Genomic DNA, 17,503 nt, shown 5'->3' with positions numbered 1-17,503 from the left:
TACTACAAGTTCTAATTTTCACTGATACTGATTACTGCAATTCTTTGCTCCTTGGTTTACCACATTCAACTATCAGACTCCTACAAATATTACAAAACTCTGCAGCAAGAGTATTAATGAATTTACATTGGTTACCCATCGAAAAGCAGATACAATACAAAACATTATGCATCTTACATAAAGCAGTCTATGGAAAAGAGGTCGAATGGCTAAACACTACTATACGGCTTCACACACCACAACGCAATTTAAGGTCAGCAAACAAAGGGTTTTTATCCAGAATTCAGAAAAATGTTTAAAACATGGCTCTTTAATCAAGCATTTAAGGAAGGCACAGGCTAAGCAAACTTGACGTTACATGTTTCATGATCTCCAGATACAATTAACCCGTGATGCTCTACCTCGGTTTTTATTTTCTGTTACTTATTTTTAGATATTTTACTTAGTTGGTTTATTTTAGATGTTTTACTTATTATTTTAATTTGTAATATGAACTGAATTTAGTTTATCCTTATTTGCATTGAATTTAATTTATTATTATTATGTGTATATATGTATTTCTATGATTTTATAAACCGATGTGACGGTCCCTGGTCCAAACACCGCTATAGAAAAACTTTACAAATAAAAATAAATACATAAATAAATAAATATTTTGTCTAAGACGACAATGTGCTCGCTGCCTTAATTCCAGGTGTTGCCGCATCATTGCTATCATCCCTGTAGGCCCTCTGGACCCAGAAGAGCAGCTGTTTTTACCAGGCGCATACATAGCTCACTCCCAGCCTCGGGAATTTATTTACCAGGTTTGGGCCCAAAGTGACTAAAATTAAGGCTTAAATGTATTTAACACTAAGTGGAAGCAGTCACTAGTCCTTCCCAGGGACCTGCCTTTTCTAATCGAAGGCAAAAGTAGCAGCTTGGAACATGATCCTCTCTAGTTTCTCTTTCAGAATTCCCTGAAAGCATGTAGGTGCCAAAGTCCATACGTAGTTTGCCGACATGTGGTTTTCTGAAAATTGCCCACGTACTGATTTTGTACTGGATGATGAAATCTTGAGTGAGTCAGTGAGAATTTAGAAGATTTCTATCTATGGGGCCAATGCAATAAGATGCGTGTTAAACGTGGTGCACAGCCACATCTCCTGGGCGCCCGATGCAATATTTACATGAGCTGCTGCATTAAAAAGGACGCACAAGGGAATAATTGTGCGGCCCTAGCACTGAAGTGCATCGGGCACCCACAACTGCAACAGGTGCTCAATACGAGCCTCCATTTTATCCCACTTCAGGTCAATTTTACCCAATATACACACTCATTAGCAAGGGGTAAAATCGGCCTGGAGCGGGTCTATTGTGCATTATACTATTATTCTTAAAAACTGCAAGCAGTAGATTTAAGTATCGCAATGATACTAGGCAGGAGGAACCACACAGGACACTATTTTTTAAATTTCTCCTGAGACCCTGACTCACGGGTTGACAACACCACCTCTGGGGTCGGAGTTAAAAACTGTGCTTTGGGCAGTCAGCGATTTCCTGCATCGGGGAGTGGAAATAGTTAATAGCCTTATCTACATGGAATTTACAAGCAATGAGCGCTATCACCAACGCTAATCTCCTTTTTGCATCGGGTGCTAGTCTAGCACGTCCAACGTTAACCTGTGTGCTAGGCCGGGTGCCCTTTATAGCATTGGCCCCTATACGATCCCCACCTCGAACCATGGAAATAAACCTAAATAAATAAATACAGAGGGGCAGAGATATTAAATCTATATTTCAGATTAGGGTGGGAAGCAAGGGTAATATTATTTATAGCTTACAGTAAGCTGAAATCCTCATTCTGCTGGATGTACCCACCTCCATAAAAGAGATCCCCAAGCTCCAGACATCAGAATGAATCCCATATTGTTCTCCTGAAATTCGCTCTGGCTGAAGAAAGAAAGAAAGTTAGGTTGAATCTACAAGAATCACTCGTAAAGAAGTAAAAAAAAATCCCTGTTCTCCAAAGGCAGCTCTTTCATGGTGCGACACGGATGGGTCTCCTGCACCCTGAGGACCATCCCATGCTCGCTCGAGATTTCTATAGGATAACCCCAACCCCTCGCTTCCTTTTCATCCTAAAACAGCCTAACCCCAGAGTGCAGCGAGAGGCTGGGGGAATCCCTGGTAACTCATCAAGCCGTCTCCTATAGCTCCAAACCCCAGTATTAGAAATGGGGGATGCACATGTACAAAGCACCAAAACACCACCTCAGCACAATACGCAGGGGGAGTAGGGAAGACCACACCCAGAGGTTAAAAACACTTTCACAGAAAATGGCAACAATACATCACACGCCAGACCAGAAATTAATGCTTAAAGGGGGCTCACACACTTATAAGGCCATTATTGTCAATGAAGCATGAAATCCCAATCCCACTGTCACTCACCGATGAGCCACAGTAACCAGCTGCAGGCTAGAGGCCCTGGCACATTTCACATTTTACAAGGGGCTTTTAAAATGGCCAACAGTGAATCTCCCATGTCCTAATAATTGGGACACCTGGCAGAACCCACTCCAAACTGAAATAAGTGACATCTCCCCAGAAGGCTAAACTGCAAAGCTGACTCCGCCCAAGGAAAGCAAGATGAGCCGGGACGAAAACAAGAGCCACCATCGACTGCGGAAAGAGGAACCAGGATGAAAACAAGAGCCACCATCGACTGCGGAAAGAGGAACCAGGATGAAAACAAGAGCCACCATCGACTGCGGAAAGAGGAACCAGGATGAAAACAAGAGCCACCATCGACTGCGGAAAGAGGAACCAGGATGAAAACAAGAGCCACCATCGACTGCTTCAGAACAGTTTTAAAGCTTTGCTTTCCAATTAACAGATGCATGCACCGTATTCGGCCATTGGAAAAATCATTTCTCTAATGTACCCCTGGGAAGGCTGAGGTGTAATCTGGATTTGAACAGTCACTTGGCAGCATGCTGAGAGCAGATTCTCCATGCTTTTGAACTTTCCTTTGCATCTCTCCTGGAGTGGTGAGGATGGGGGGTGCTGTCCACAGGCTCTGAGGGAAGGGCCTGCCACTATAAGCTGCTCTGTGGTGGGATCCTGTTACGGGTCAGAGGCACTAGAAAATACTGTGCCTATAATTTGGTAAAGATTTGTAATCATCCCTTGAGGTTATCAGGTGAAAACATGGAGGTCCACGTTCAGACTTATCCAGCTGAGTGGCAGTGTTTAAATATTTGGCTGCGCTCAGTGGCCGCCACTAAAGGTCTGAAGTGAGCCTGAGAAACGTACCCAGCTAACAGTATGTTCAGCTGCGCAGCCGAGCTGCTGAATATCCCAGACAGGTGCTTAAAGGGCCTATGCATGACCTGGTCAGAAGAGCTTTTTTTCCTGACTACAATCTCTCTGTCCGCAGAATCACTGATAAAAGCTCAGCTCTGGATTGGGTCTCGCTGCTCATAATATATTTCAGCTACTCCATGAGTTCTACTGGATATTTGCAATGTGGACTGGCCGCAGCTGGAGACAGGATGCTGTCCAGTGACAGCCCCCAGGATACACAAGATGCACTGCCCTAGAGCCAACAACAGTAATCCTCCTTCCTCAGCACATCGGCTTCAGATCCTAAGTCTGGGCTGAGCCAGGAGCTGCTGGTCTTAGAGCTCATTCACCTTTTGACACTTTTTTTGAATGCCTTTGGTACAGAAGTGAGCTGAGGGCTGTCACTCTGGAAATCAGCATAAATAGATGCAGGATGCCACTGTTAACCAGACATCTCATAAATAAGTTCCATCCTTCGGTTCCCTGGCACTTCTGCCTAATAAGCAGTTTAGCACATAGTGCTGCCGATTTCCCAGACAGGCAGTTTTATTGCGAAAAGGTGAGGTGCTCACAGTTTACATAATAATGCAGTCGGCACAGGAAGACAGCCGCCTTGCTCCCGATCCTACAGGGAGTGGCGGAAGGGAAGGTGAGCTTGGAACTGGGCTCTATCTACGCTGCAATGGCAGCCGTAAATCCACAATAAAATGGCTTGGAATACTGGGGATCAGGCCTTCTCCCATTTCTTACCATCATGCTTTCTGGCAAATCCATACAACTACCAAAACTAGTGCGGCCGTTTGAAACATCCAAGCACCCCATGCCAGTTCATGTTTGGTTTATACCACGGCCTTCCTGGAAGTCCAGTGCAGCCCCTACCATGGCTTTTCCATGCAGGCTACCCTAGCTTCCTTGGAAAATGTCAAGCGACTCAAGACCCTGCCCCAAGCAGGTTTAAGTTCTGTCACAGTACTGGCTTCTATTATTTCTGCTGGCAATTTATTCCAGGCACCTACCACACACTCGTGCTCCCCCTGGACTTTCCTCTCTCCAACGTCGTATCCTGAGTGCTTATCCTTGAATTTCCTTTCCTTGAGTGCCTGTGAATACGCTGGAGTGCATGCATGTGCCCATGAGTGTGAGCGCTGGGAAGCTGAGCCCCTCTAGGGATTACTTTAAAGCTAGGATACTGGCTGGCAGTTCTCAGCTGGATGAGCCGGAGTGAGGATGCTGCTGGGGCAGCTTTCACAGTTCCTGGGAGTCCCAGTCATTGTGCAACGGTGACACCCAGTGGCCAGATTGAGGGCCCACGCTTTCAGGGATCAGGAAGGAGTTCTCATGTGGGACCCTCAGCTGGGAACTGTCACTGTAGGGCTCGATTCTCAAAGCAACGTATGTGCACAAAAGCCTGTTCAATGTGTGTATGGAGCACTTTGAAAATCAATTAGGGGAATGTGCAAAAGCCTCTTATATAAATATTTTAGCTAGGCTCCCAGGAGTGAAGCTTGTAATGCACACTTTTCAATTTGTAAAAATGTACAGGCAAGTGCAACCTCCTGTACATACGTGCACGTGTACCTGCTATTAATTAAGTTGACTTAGAGAATAGCCACTGCCATTAGCAATGGTTACATGGAATAGACTTAGTTTTTGGGTACTTGCCTTATGCGCAAAAGTCCATTTTGAACATTCAGGCTACAAACCTTAGCCCCCCAGGGGCTGCTATAAGTGGAACAGGACATAAAATGGGGGGATGGGGGTGGGAGTTACCACTCCCAGCTGCAGACCCCACCATAACCTGCAAGCACTGAGGTCGCCTGCACGGGGGCCTTACAAGTTCTTTCCACCCCCCAAGTCTCTCTCTCTCTCTCTCCGTTTCCGGGATAAGTGAATCACCTCATTTCTAATTAGTTATCTGTTTTTAAAGAATGTTGTATAATGTTTTGGAAAACAGTGGCAGACAGTGGTTCGCTTACCGCCATGTATGCGTTGGTCCCGACGTACGTCTTGGCTATCGAATTCACCAGCTACAAGACACAAAGCAGCCAATGAGAGTGCGCCAAGAAAAGGGGCCAGCAGCAGCGTCCCAACGAATCAATGGACAAAGGCGGCAAAGTTCATCGGTCAAGGCATTAAACATCTCCAGGTGCATTTTGGCAATAACCTTAAACAGGTCTGCAGCAAACAGGATTCTTGGAAGCTTTTCAGTGCCCTGAACTGATGGGAAAACATGGCTGCAGCTAGCAAAAGGGAGCGGGACATTTCCGTGCCACATGCGGCAGGCGGGGGAGGGGAAGAGGCCTGGCAGCTCTCAATGGCACGCTGACCTTCTCTTTTGCTTCCCATGTTTGGCTGAGAGGAAAGGTGGCTGCGATTCAAGTCGACACCACTGCAAGCTCCCCGGGTCATCGTCACAGAGGTCCTCCAGGGAGGCCCCAAATGGAAATTAATTAAAATTTTGTGCTGCACGTTGTGAAGGCCTCGGCACCATTGTTGTCTGCAATATTAATTTTTTTATTGTAGGCCAGTCGGGCTCCCCAGGCGGCGGTCCCACTCTGCCCTTCCCTTTTGTCTGGCCAAAACACATTCCCAGCAAGGCTGCATATCAATGAAGCCCGCTATTCGTAAGTAGTAATTACAATATCAGCACTTTTTCCTGTCATTAAACAATGAACAATCATATTCTGATGAAGAGAAAGTCACTACAAGATTAAAAAATAGTCCCAGAGCCGGCCGTCCCGGGAGAGGGGCTCATATGCAAAGGATCCGCGAGCCTACTTGGAGTTTTAGGGAGGGGAAGCTTGCGAGCTTTGAAAAGGGCCTACCTGGGTGCTGACCCCAAAATCACAGAGCTTGACCTGTCCTCGTGTGTTCACCAACATGTTGGAGGGTTTCACATCTGTGAAAGGAAGAAAGGAAGAGATGAGCATGCCAGCAGCGCCAGGGAAGAACAAGGCCCTTTCACCTAGCGCCAGCTTTACAGCCAGTGCCGTGCTGCAGACTTAAACCCTGCTCTCTCCCGGCAGAGCTGTGAAACCTGAGGAGGCAGGTTCCAGTCCTACTTCCCCCCAGAGGAGAGACATCCCTCCAAGATCCTGGGCTCATTTGGCTATCTGCTGAGAACTAGTGACTAAATCAATTTTTATGGTTGCCATAAAACCTGTTTTTGACTGAATCTCTCTAGCTCCCTGTACTGTAAGCCCTCTGGGATAGGGATTTCCTAGCACTGCGGTTTACCTTCTCTTATACATCGCTGCAGAGCAGGAAAATACATACATATGTGTATTACATGAACTAGTAATGATGCCAAACATTTGTAATTACCAATAATGATCCCGTGCTCTGTTTTGCGCACTCCAAGAAAACCCAGCACGTGGGAGACAGGAGGGACCAAACGCTGCAAGTGCTCTTTTCATTAAACTGCTGAACGGATCTCAGAGAAACCGAAGGACTGGATCTCAGTCTCGGGAGTTCCCGGGACGCAGCGCTTACTTATTTCACACGTTTGTCACTCGCAATCTATCGTGGGGCCTCCTCAGCAGCACTCGTCACTTGATCTGTCTTGGTTTTTTTTGTTTTAAATTATGTCTGCAGATATGGACTCCGCCTAGAACTTGGCACGGCATGGATTGTATATTTTTTTAAACAAATAGCGCAGCCAGAAGAGTGCGCACACCACTCAAGTACTTAGAAAGTCCCCGCCGAACACAAACCCTTGTGCCAAGCATCGCGCCTCTCATGAGCGCGGTCCTTTTGCACATCCCACAAGACAGGTGCGAAGGCCGCCTCCTGTCACAGGTGGCACACAGTGCCAGGAAATGGCATCCTGGGTGAACTTCACTACGCCAAGCGGGTATCAGTGGGAAACTAATTTGAACAGTTCGCCCCCGTCTCAGTAAACGGCCTAAGCTACAGATCATCCTCTCGTACTAAAGAAAGCCAATTAATACTGGCAGTCCAGCAAGCAACGGGTTACAAATTTCTGTGAAATAAATATTGGAAAATGCCGGAGATGAAAGCAAATAAAGCAGCCATGCAGACAGCAGTGCCATTCTCTCCTCTTTTTGTCTTCTTCCCTTTTCCAGCTCTCTAGGGGGCAATTTCTGAAAACGCTTGAGGGACAGACCTCTGTGATTGAAATGTTTGTCTTGCAGAGTGCTACACATTTATAAAAGCACAATCGCTTCTGTGCGCCTCCCAAATGACATCCCCATCTCCGCAGGTGCCTCAGGAGTGGACTCGTGGCCGCAGGCACCGCAGGACCTGGGTCTGGGAGAAGATCGCTACCAGAGGACAATGACCAAACACTCTGAGGCTTCCTCCCTTCACAAGTCACGGTTATAACGAGCGGTCAAGCTTTGAGCCAACGAATTTCAGAAGAGGTTTCTCTCTGAAGCTCACGCCGTACAGGCAGTACAGGAAGCCCAGTTGCTTTCACTCCGAATCTGAGGCCAAGGTTCTTAATTTGTCGACGCACATTAAAATGTCACGGAATAATTCCGGTTCGCCCCAGCATTTAGAATAATCGGTGTTTCTTACTAAGGCAGAAGGTACCAGCAGCAGCTATGGCTTGGGTTGTCCAGGGGCGCTCTGCTGCTTCCTCAGCTATCTTCTCCTTCCTTTCTAAGTAGCAGGGCCGCAGCTTGGTGCAGATGGATGACAATGGGCCCCAGGAGAATTTCGGCTGGTTTGTCATTAACTTAAGCTTTTGTTTAACAGCTGTTTCCTGGGCATTATCGAAGCTGGCCTGATTTAGCTTTGCTCTGCTAAGTGCATAACTTCGATTAACCAACAGATTTAAATTATTTTTCTGAAAAAGAAAGTTGGGCCATGATGTCAGACAGATCAGAAAGGCCATCTTCAGAGCACTCCTGGTCTTTCATCTCCCATCCCAAGGCCATTCTGGACTACAAGAGCCACAAAGTAAGAGGCCTGGAGTCTCCCTCATTAGGCCATGGAAACATACAGCCGTGGTAGATGGGACGATGTTCACTTTATGATAAACACAGAGTTAAAGAGGAGGTACCCACAAAAGATATCTGCCCTTGCCCCCTAATCTTATCTTTCTGTAGACATTTTGGCAGGAGCTGAAGTAGGAAATAGCGTAACTAGGAGCCCCTGAGCATCCCACGTTGTGGTGGAAAAGATGCCGAGGGCTCTTCTTACATAGTACCAAAGGTCAGTTTTATTATAAGAGAGTCTTGCCAGAATAAAGACCCGTATGCTTCTAGAGAAAGGCTCCACTGAGACTCCCTTATGACCAGAACCACAGAATCCCATCTCCCACACTACCGCTGAGCCCTTAGACTGCAAACCAAGCCAATAAATGCAAAAATAATCTCCGGTGGCAAGGTAAATCTGAAGCTTACTTTACAGCTCTGTCGACACACACACACGAGCGTATACGCTGCATATGGAATCCGTTGCATCAGGGAGCTCTGGATGTAATAAACCCCGGCACTCCTGAGAGGCGGAGCGAGGACTCGGAGAATTAGCCTAACATAAACCACGCGGTGGGTGAAAAGTGACCTACCAAGGATGCACATTGTTTTCATGGATGACACTGCAAGGGTGCACGTATGATTTATGTCTGTATGTTTATCATCAGAAGCAATTAATAAATGGACCAGCTAGGACCTCGATTCTGCAATGTAAATGGCTCAACATCTGGAGCAATTTGGTAAAAAAAAGATTCTCGCTTCTGTCCAGCAGATTGACTGTGGTGTACAATTTTTCACAGACGCGAGGCCTTTGTGTATCACAGTTCATTGTCAGAATGATCCAAAGAAAAGATAAGGACCTCATCTGCACAGCTACTGCTCTTAAACAGTACAGAGCTGAATTTCGGAAGAATTTCAACCTTCCTCCTGTAAATTACTAAGAATTGCAGGCAGGCTCTGTGTGGTGCTGAGTGACCGGTCTGTGTTTAAGCAGAGCCGGAGGGGTGTGACAGCATGCTTCTTATCTCAGCCGCTGTGAATCACAGCACAATAGCCACAAGTCCCACATTAACCCCTATTCATTATCTTTAATTATCTTATGAAAATATGCCAACCAATCAATCTATCTAGTTATTCCCCCTGCACTGGATTTTAATGAGGGAAGCAGCAGGTATGATTAAATATACAGACTACGCTGACATTCTGTGGTGGAAATTTGGCGGCTCTCAATAGGGTGCGGGGAAGGGAGGGAAGAGCAGAGCTGCAATCAGGGCCCTAGTGTAAGAGAAGAGCAAATTACAATGATTTTCCAAGTTTAGATATATCATTATTTCCTCCAGCTGGGAGAGCGACTCTGTTTGTTAGTGACATAGCCAATGTCTCACGTTGGCAAAGGCCCAGTGAAGCGCCAGCCTTTCCCTCTTCAGGATGCACGTTACCCTGTTTGACATGCGCTGTAAAACTCCAGGTTGAGCGCTATTGCATGGAGAATGGGACTCACTGATGACAGTGCTGGTTAAGCAGATGTTCCTTTTCCTGACAGCTGGATTCCATGCAATAAGTAACAACAACAGGCAGGATAAAAAGGCTCCATCCATTACTGCGCGGTGGAATCAGAGGCCGAATATTTCAGAGACAGATAAACGGATCACAGAAGCAAGACAGGGGGTTTGAAGTTAGGAAAAGATTTATCTGGAAACTTCAGAAAGAAGTCAGTTCTTAAAATACCTATGAATGCTAGCTGGTTTGACATTTGGGCACTGGTGAGTGCTGTGGGAATCCAGTGGTGCTGCAGAAGTGATAAGTAGTAGTGATAACAGTCACTGTACAACCCGGAGACAGACTTAACCTTGCGCCGTACGTTTAATCAACAGAATGATAGTTTAGTGTTTAGCAATGTGTGGCTAGATTTTATCAAACTGCTTCTGGCAGGCTTTTCATGTACCAAGTTCTTAGAGGGCACCATGACTAACAACGCCAAAGACATGCCAAAATAAATATATATTGACATGTGCTACTATGGGGGCAGGAACCTATAAGAGCGCTACTGCAAAATGAGATAATGTACAGTTTTCTCTTCTGTTTTTGCTGATACAATTGTATTTAAAACCAAAAAGCATTGCATTTTGAAATCTGACAATTTTTTATTTAACTGTGTGGCCTATCCATTGTCCACATGAGTAGCAGACAAGACTCAGCAATGGCAAGAGTGCATGGATGGGGAAACATTACAGAAACAATTGGAATATTTATTTGCAGTGCTATTCGTCTTCACAGCAGCTTAGAAATTCAGTAACAGGGACTGGAGGGAGTGTCTAGGAATCTCCCTCAGAACACCTTAAAGGACCGACCACAGCTATCTGGTCCGGTTCTCGTTAACAGCCAACCCAGCAAGGTCCTCCTGCAATGTATCACAATCTGCTTGTGATTTAACTACTCTGAACAATTTTGTATCATCTGCAAATTTGATAACCTCACTCGTCGTATTTCTTTCCAGATCATTTATGAATATATTGAAAAGTAAGGGTCCCAATACAGATCCCTGAGGCACTCCACTGTCCACTCCCTTCCACTGAGAAAATTGACCATTTAATCCTACTCTCTGTTTCCTGTCTTTTAGCCAGTTTGCAATCCACGAAAGGACATCGCCACCTATCCCATGGCTTTTTAGTTTTCCTAGAAGCCTCTCATGAGGAACTTTGTCAAATGCCTTCTGAAAATCCAAGTATACTACATCTACCGGTTCACCTTTATCCACATATTTATTAACTCCTTCAAAAAAGTGAAGCAGATTTGTGAGGCAAGACTTGCCTTGGGTAAAGCCATGCTGTTCCATTAAACCATGTCTTTCTATATGTTCTGTGATTTTGATGTTTAGAACACTTTCCACTATTTCTCCTGGCACTGAAGTCAGGCTAACCAGCCTGTATTTTCCCAGATCGCCCCCGGAGCCCTTTTTAAATATTGGGGTTACATTAGCCACCCTCCAGTCTTCAGGTACAATGGATGATTTTAATGATAGGTTACAAATTTTTACTAATAGGTCTGAAATTTCATTTTTGATTTCCTTCAGAACCCTGGGGTGTATACCATCCGGTCCAGGTGATTTACTACTCTTCAGTTTGTCAATCAGGCCTACCACATCCTTCTAGGTTCACCGTGATTTGGTTCAGTCCATCGGAATCATTACCCATGAAACCCTTCTCCAGTACGGGTACCTCCCCAACATCCTCTTCAGTAAACACCGAAGCAAAGAAATCATTTAATCTTTCCGCGATGGCCTTATCTTCTCTAATTGCCCCTTTAACCCCCTCGATCATCTAACAGTCCAACTGACTCCCTTCACTGGCTTTCTGCTTCGGATATATTTTAAAAAGTTTTTACTGTGAGTTTTTGGGTTTTTTTGTTTTTAATATACAAACACTAACTTCTGCTTATTAGATGCCTTACTATTAAAAGCACAAACACACTAAATAATATTCCCAAATAGTTAACTTCACCCCAATACTTTTCAAAAAGAAAATGTCCCAAGCAAAAACTTACTGATTCCTTTCAGCCACCAGTAAGGTGATCCTCTCCTCTCAGTGCTCCCCATGGTATAGGGGCCATGACCACATCTGAACCACTTCCTGGCACAGGAGGTACGATGATGTACCTTTCAGCTTGTTGACATATCACATTGCCACTTGGTTGTCGGTTTGGATCAGGACAACTTTGTTGCACAGCTGAACTCTGAAAGCCAACAGTGCATACCTGGTCACCTGGAGATCCAGGAAATTGATTTGATAAAGACATTCCTGGGCAGACCAGAGATCCTGAGTGCTGAGCCCATCTACATGAGCTCCCAAACCTAGAGTGGATGCATCCGTAGTTAAGACAATTTGGGTAGGAGGACTTTGAAAGGAGATCCCTGTTCCAGATTTGAAATTACCCGCCACCAGGACAAAGAGTCCTGGAGGGGCAAGATGACTCAAATGTGATCCTGGAGGTTCTGTGTGGCCTGGTGCCACTGCAACCTCAGGGTCCACTGGACCAAGGAAACGTGCCAAGGGAGTGACATGAACTGTCACGGCCGTATGGCCCAACATCTTCATCATGTGCCAAGCTGACATCTGCTGGCTCTGTTGAATCTCTGCTGCGATGGTCATCAGGTCAATGGCCCTTTGTCAAGGCAGGAAGGTCTTAGCCTGAACCATGTCTAAGAGGGCTCCAATAAAGTCCAATTGAGATGACAGGCTGAGATGGGACTTGGGGTAGTTGATGACGAACCCTAGTGTCTCTAACACCCAGATGGTCGAGCGTATGGATCTGTTTGGCTGATCAAGAGCACCGAGAGGTGCTCTTGATCAGCCAATCATCCAGAAATGGGAAAACATGAACTCCCAATCTGCAAAGGTGCACCACCACCACAGCTAAGCATTTTGTAAAGACATGTGGGGCTGACACAAGTGCTGTTTCCCATGTGGGGCTGGAAGTGCTGTTTCCCACCACGGGGGGCTGGAAGTGCTGTTTCCCACCACGAATCGGAGATACTGCCAGTCAGTTGGGAAGATCTCGATGTGAGTGTAAGTGTCCTTCAGATCGAGGAGGCATAGCCAGTCCCCTTTTTGTAGAAAGTGGCTCAACGTGTCCAGGGAAACCATCTTGAACTTTTCTTTTTTGATGAATGTGTTCAAGGCCTTTAGGTCTAGAATGAGATGAAGTCCTCCTGTTTTCTTTGGTATCAGGAAATACCAGGAGTAAAATCCCTGCCCTCTTTGCTCTGGTGGAATGGGTTTGACTGTCTGGCCAATAAGAGGGAGGATAGCTCAGTTAGTGGTACCTCCTGATGTACTACCCGGCCCCAAAATGGTCCCAGGGAGCAATTTAGTGAGCATCCCATAGTTTCAATCGGTACCCTTGGTGGATGATGGATAAAACCCACTGGTCTGAGGTTATGTTGGGCCACTGGTTCTCCAGGAACCGCAGCCTTCCCCCAACTGGCAGTTCCATCACGTCAGGTACAGGTGACTGGGCTACACTCCCTATCTTCCAGTCAAAATCCCATTCCTGGAGCTGACAGCTGGGGCTTCAGGGCTCTTTGCTGGCTGGGACGGCCACGAGAGCTCTGGTGTTGATGATGAGAGCAAAAGGATAGTACCTCCTCCGGCAGAAAACATCGTAGGTCGAGTGGACCTCATGTTTTCTGTATTCCAGGCCCTTATGCACCAGCGGCAGGAGCGTGCCTTGCTGCTGCTGAGGCAACTGCTCAACAACCTGCACCTGCTTCCAGATGTCCCACATATACTGGTTCATACAGAGCTATTAAGCAGCTATGTGGGCAATAGGCATAGCCCCATGGAACACCTTCCTCCCAAGAGCATGCATCGCTCTGTGATCCTTCTCTGGGGGTGATGAGGAATGGGTCCAAGAATGCTTGGCTTTCTTGAGAGTGGATTTGACTACCAATGATTGGTGGGGTAACTGACATGTGTCATATCCAAGAGCTTTCTGGACAAGATATACCGCATCTGATTCTTATTCATGGGAAGCACTGTGAGGGGATGTTTCCATATCTTGAACAATAACTCCACAAGGAGCTCGTGTACTGGGACTGCCATAATTTCCTTGGGAGGCTCCACAAAATGGAGAATATCAAGCATTTTGTGCCCGGCATCCTCTTCAGTCATCAACTGAAAGGGTATGGCCTCCGCCATTAACCTGACAAATCCTGCAAAGGAAAGGTCCTCTGATGGGGACTTCTTTCACTCCTCTGGAAGAAAAGGATCTGAGGGGAGACCATCAGAAGCTTCGTCAGAGGCCACCGATGAGTCATCCCCCCAAGGTTCATAGGTACCCTCAATCCTACTGTAATCTATCAGTGATGGGGCCCTGGGCACTTGGCCTTCATCCAGCGGTGCAGGCACCATTGGAACTGAGTGGGGAGCCGCAGGCTCCGATGCCTTTGCTGGTCTGGGGGGAGCTTCCTCTTCTAAGGAATCGGCAACGACAACCAGATCAGCAGGAAGTGGCAGTCCTCCGCAGGACATTGATGCTGTCCCAGGAACCGACATCGGTTGGGTCAGTAACACGCTTATTAGAGCGTGCAGGGATTCTAGCAGTGGTTCAAGGAGCAACGATGCTGGCACTGTTGGTGCCCGCTGCACTGATGCCTCACATTGCCTTCTCGATGGCCAGCTGCACACACCTCTCATGTTCCTCCTCAAACATCACCGATACCAAGACAGGTTGGGACGAAGGAGGTATGATCAGATCCTCTTTGGAACAGACTGGAGGATCGGTGGCTAGCATCAGGTCTAATGGAGTTCGTGGCATACCCCCGGCACTGGAGGAGGACTGGCTCTTCTTGCCACAGGGTCGCTTCAGAAGCATCACAGCCTGAGCTGGTGCATCCCCATGCCCAGCACCATGCTTCTTCGGCTTCCCTCAATGCTCAACATGGTCCTTCCCTGGTGCCAATGTCCATAATGAGGAACCCGATATCCTTGACTTGGAGGAGCCCAACAATTGCAGATTTCTGGCATCCCTTCCAACTGACGGCATTGACAGAACAGATGGCCCTGCCGATGTTGATGGCTCAATGTGCATTGGTGTGGCTCTGAGGTCCCTCGATGCCTCCAATGCTGATGGCTTAGTCTTCTCTGGCCCAAAGAAGCACTCCATTTTATCAAGCCAGATCTTACATCCTTTTGGGGTCATCTAGGCACACCTGCTGCAATCCCAGATGTCTCACAATGCCCCAAGGCAGAGGACACATCTATCATGGGAGTCTGTGATAGACATGGTCCTCATGCGCTGGGGACATCACTTAAATCCCAAAGGTGGACATGTCGGCTCGAAATAAAAGAGATGCATGCCGAAATCGATAGTGACAGCCATCAGGTACTGAATGCACTGCCACCCCAGGGGTATCAAAGTGAAAAGAAACATTGATAACTGCCGAAAACCCCATCTAGGATGCAAAAGGGAAAACCGGGGGGGAGACACCCCATGAGGTAGTGAAGAAAAATCTCATGAAGCGGTTTTCCAAAATTAGTCCCAGAAGGACAAAAAGTTAAGAAACGTTGACATAAGTTTTCTGTGCCAGGCTCCATCCGATGATGTCACCCACGTGTGAAGCTGACACCCTGCTGTCCTTGGATAATGAATACTACACATATAAATCGGACTTGAAAATGTACCCCAGCAAAAAGAAAGCGCAGTTTTGTGAGGCTACACTTCTGCAGGCAATAATTATTCCTGCAAACCTAGAGGGTATAAACTACTTGCAGGGTTTGCAGAAATGCAGGTAGTTTGATTCTTTACTCCATAGTGAACTGGCAGAGGTGTTTTACTCATGTGGAAAGTCATAGTCATGGAGAGTTGATGACATTGCTATATGCTGAATGAAAAAAGCAAGTCGACCACTTCCTCAGCAGGGTGAAACCACGTGGGGTGGAGCCTTCCAGCCCCCTGTGGCCACAGTTCCTTCAGAATAGGTCCCCCACCCCAAAACGTTGCTGCTGTTTTACTAACACATGAAGGGGGGGGGAAGGACTCATGAGGATTGCTTGCATGGACGTATGAAACCCAACTCAGAAAAAGGCTACTCTGGAAATCTTGCGACTCAGTTTAAGGGATTTGATGTCTGCATCAGAGAATGAAACACATCGAAAATACATGCAGTAATCACCTCTGTGTAAAATCTTCAAGCTCCACAGATAGTTAAGACCTTTAACAACCTGCAGAAAGAAAAACATGGAGCAAGCTTTAGCAAATAATCCAAAGAGAAGAGAACTCGTTTCATCAGCTACAGACATTTATCTCCAATCATGATTCTGCATGCACCTGGTTAGTGCTGGATCCTGACCAGCCCCATCACTAAGGCCCAATGTTTGGTGGCAGAAGGAAGGGGCTTCAGAGATGTCTAACTAAGCAGGACATTAGAATGGATCTCCAATATGTCCTTCAATACCTCTGACCAGCTGATATTAAGAAAATGCAGCTACTCAACCCCCCCGCCCAATGTCAAGAAAAGCAGTTCCCCAATCCCCCATTCCACATGCAACATGACGACTGATAAAAATCACAGCCTATCCAGTCTGCTCATCCACAGCAACCACCTCCGTTCTACTATCCCTACCACTCCCTCAGAGAGCCCTGTGCTTATCCCTTGCTTTCCTGTATTCAGATCCTGTCCTTGTCTCCTCCACCAGGATCCTATTCCATACATTCACCTCCCTCTCTGTAAAGAAATATTTCCTAAGATTACTCCTGAGTCTGCCCCTTTCACCCTCATCCCATGACCCCTCGTTCTAGAGCCTCCTTTCTGTTACCTTATAGAGATCCAGTCCTGTGCATTAGATATCTATAAGGTATTTAAATGTCTCTGTCATATGTCCCCCCCCCTCTCTCTCATTTCCTCTAGGGCATCGATGTTTAGATCTTTAAAGTTTGTCTCTATACAGTTTACAATGAAGTCCACTGAGTATTTTAGTAGCCACCGTCTGGACTGTTTTATATCCTTTAGAAGTTTCAGCCTCCAGCACTGCACACACTGCTCCAAATTAGGTCTCACCAGGGATCTATACAGGGACATTATCACCTCCTTTTTCCTGCTGACCTGTCCTCTCCCTATGCACTCAAGCATCTTCCTGATTTTTGCCATCAGTTTATCCACCTCTTTGGCCATCTTGAGATCACAGTATGATGTTAAGAAAATGCAGTTCCTTGATCCCCACTTCTCAAGAAAATAATCCCACTTTTCCAACAACCTGCCAAACTCCATTTCTTCTGATTGGACAGCAGCACTCTCCCACTTATAGGACCCCATGAACCTAAGGTCCTCCCATCCCTCCACTGACAGGAGAAGGAGGAGAGCTGCTCAGGTCTGTGCATGATCAGGTGGTGAGGAAGTGGGAAGAGAATTGGAGAGCTGCATTTTCTTCACATGATGGAGGGCTGGAGGGAAGGGGAATTACTGGCTTCAGGTGCTGACATAGCAGCAGTTATTCTTGGCCTGCATTTGCCTGGATGAGGCAGAGGCAATCTGGATTTTCAGAAGGCAGTATGCCGGCGCTGCGCATCCTGCCTCTGGCCTAGCTGCCTTCCCCAGAGAGCCTATACGTCGATTTTACTTGTGATGCCTTACCAAAATGGCACCGCACGCAAGACTGGTGCAGTGCATCTCATCTTTTCAGCACATTCTCACATCTAAGGCCATTTTGTCAAGAAATGGCACGTAAAATCAAAGTATA

General features: G+C 46.6%; 1 protein-coding gene across 1 annotated transcript in view; it reads right to left on the bottom strand.

The window, feature by feature from the left end:
• MAP2K5 (mitogen-activated protein kinase kinase 5) overlaps window positions 1-17,503 on the bottom strand; it is a 244,975-nt gene that overhangs the window by 128,892 nt on the left and 98,580 nt on the right. The window contains exons 13-16 of the mRNA XM_029575965.1: window positions 15,940-15,988; window positions 6,153-6,226; window positions 5,304-5,354; window positions 1,861-1,932 (exon numbers count right to left, since the gene is read on the bottom strand). Of these exons, the coding sequence (XP_029431825.1) occupies window positions 1,861-1,932; window positions 5,304-5,354; window positions 6,153-6,226; window positions 15,940-15,988 (246 nt within the window). The remainder of the gene's footprint in view (window positions 1-1,860; window positions 1,933-5,303; window positions 5,355-6,152; window positions 6,227-15,939; window positions 15,989-17,503) is intronic.

This window comes from Rhinatrema bivittatum, chromosome 13, assembly GCF_901001135.1.
Source record: "Rhinatrema bivittatum chromosome 13, aRhiBiv1.1, whole genome shotgun sequence".
NCBI classification, from domain to species: domain Eukaryota; kingdom Metazoa; phylum Chordata; class Amphibia; order Gymnophiona; family Rhinatrematidae; genus Rhinatrema; species Rhinatrema bivittatum.
This window is presented reverse-complemented; position numbering and strand designations above follow the sequence as displayed.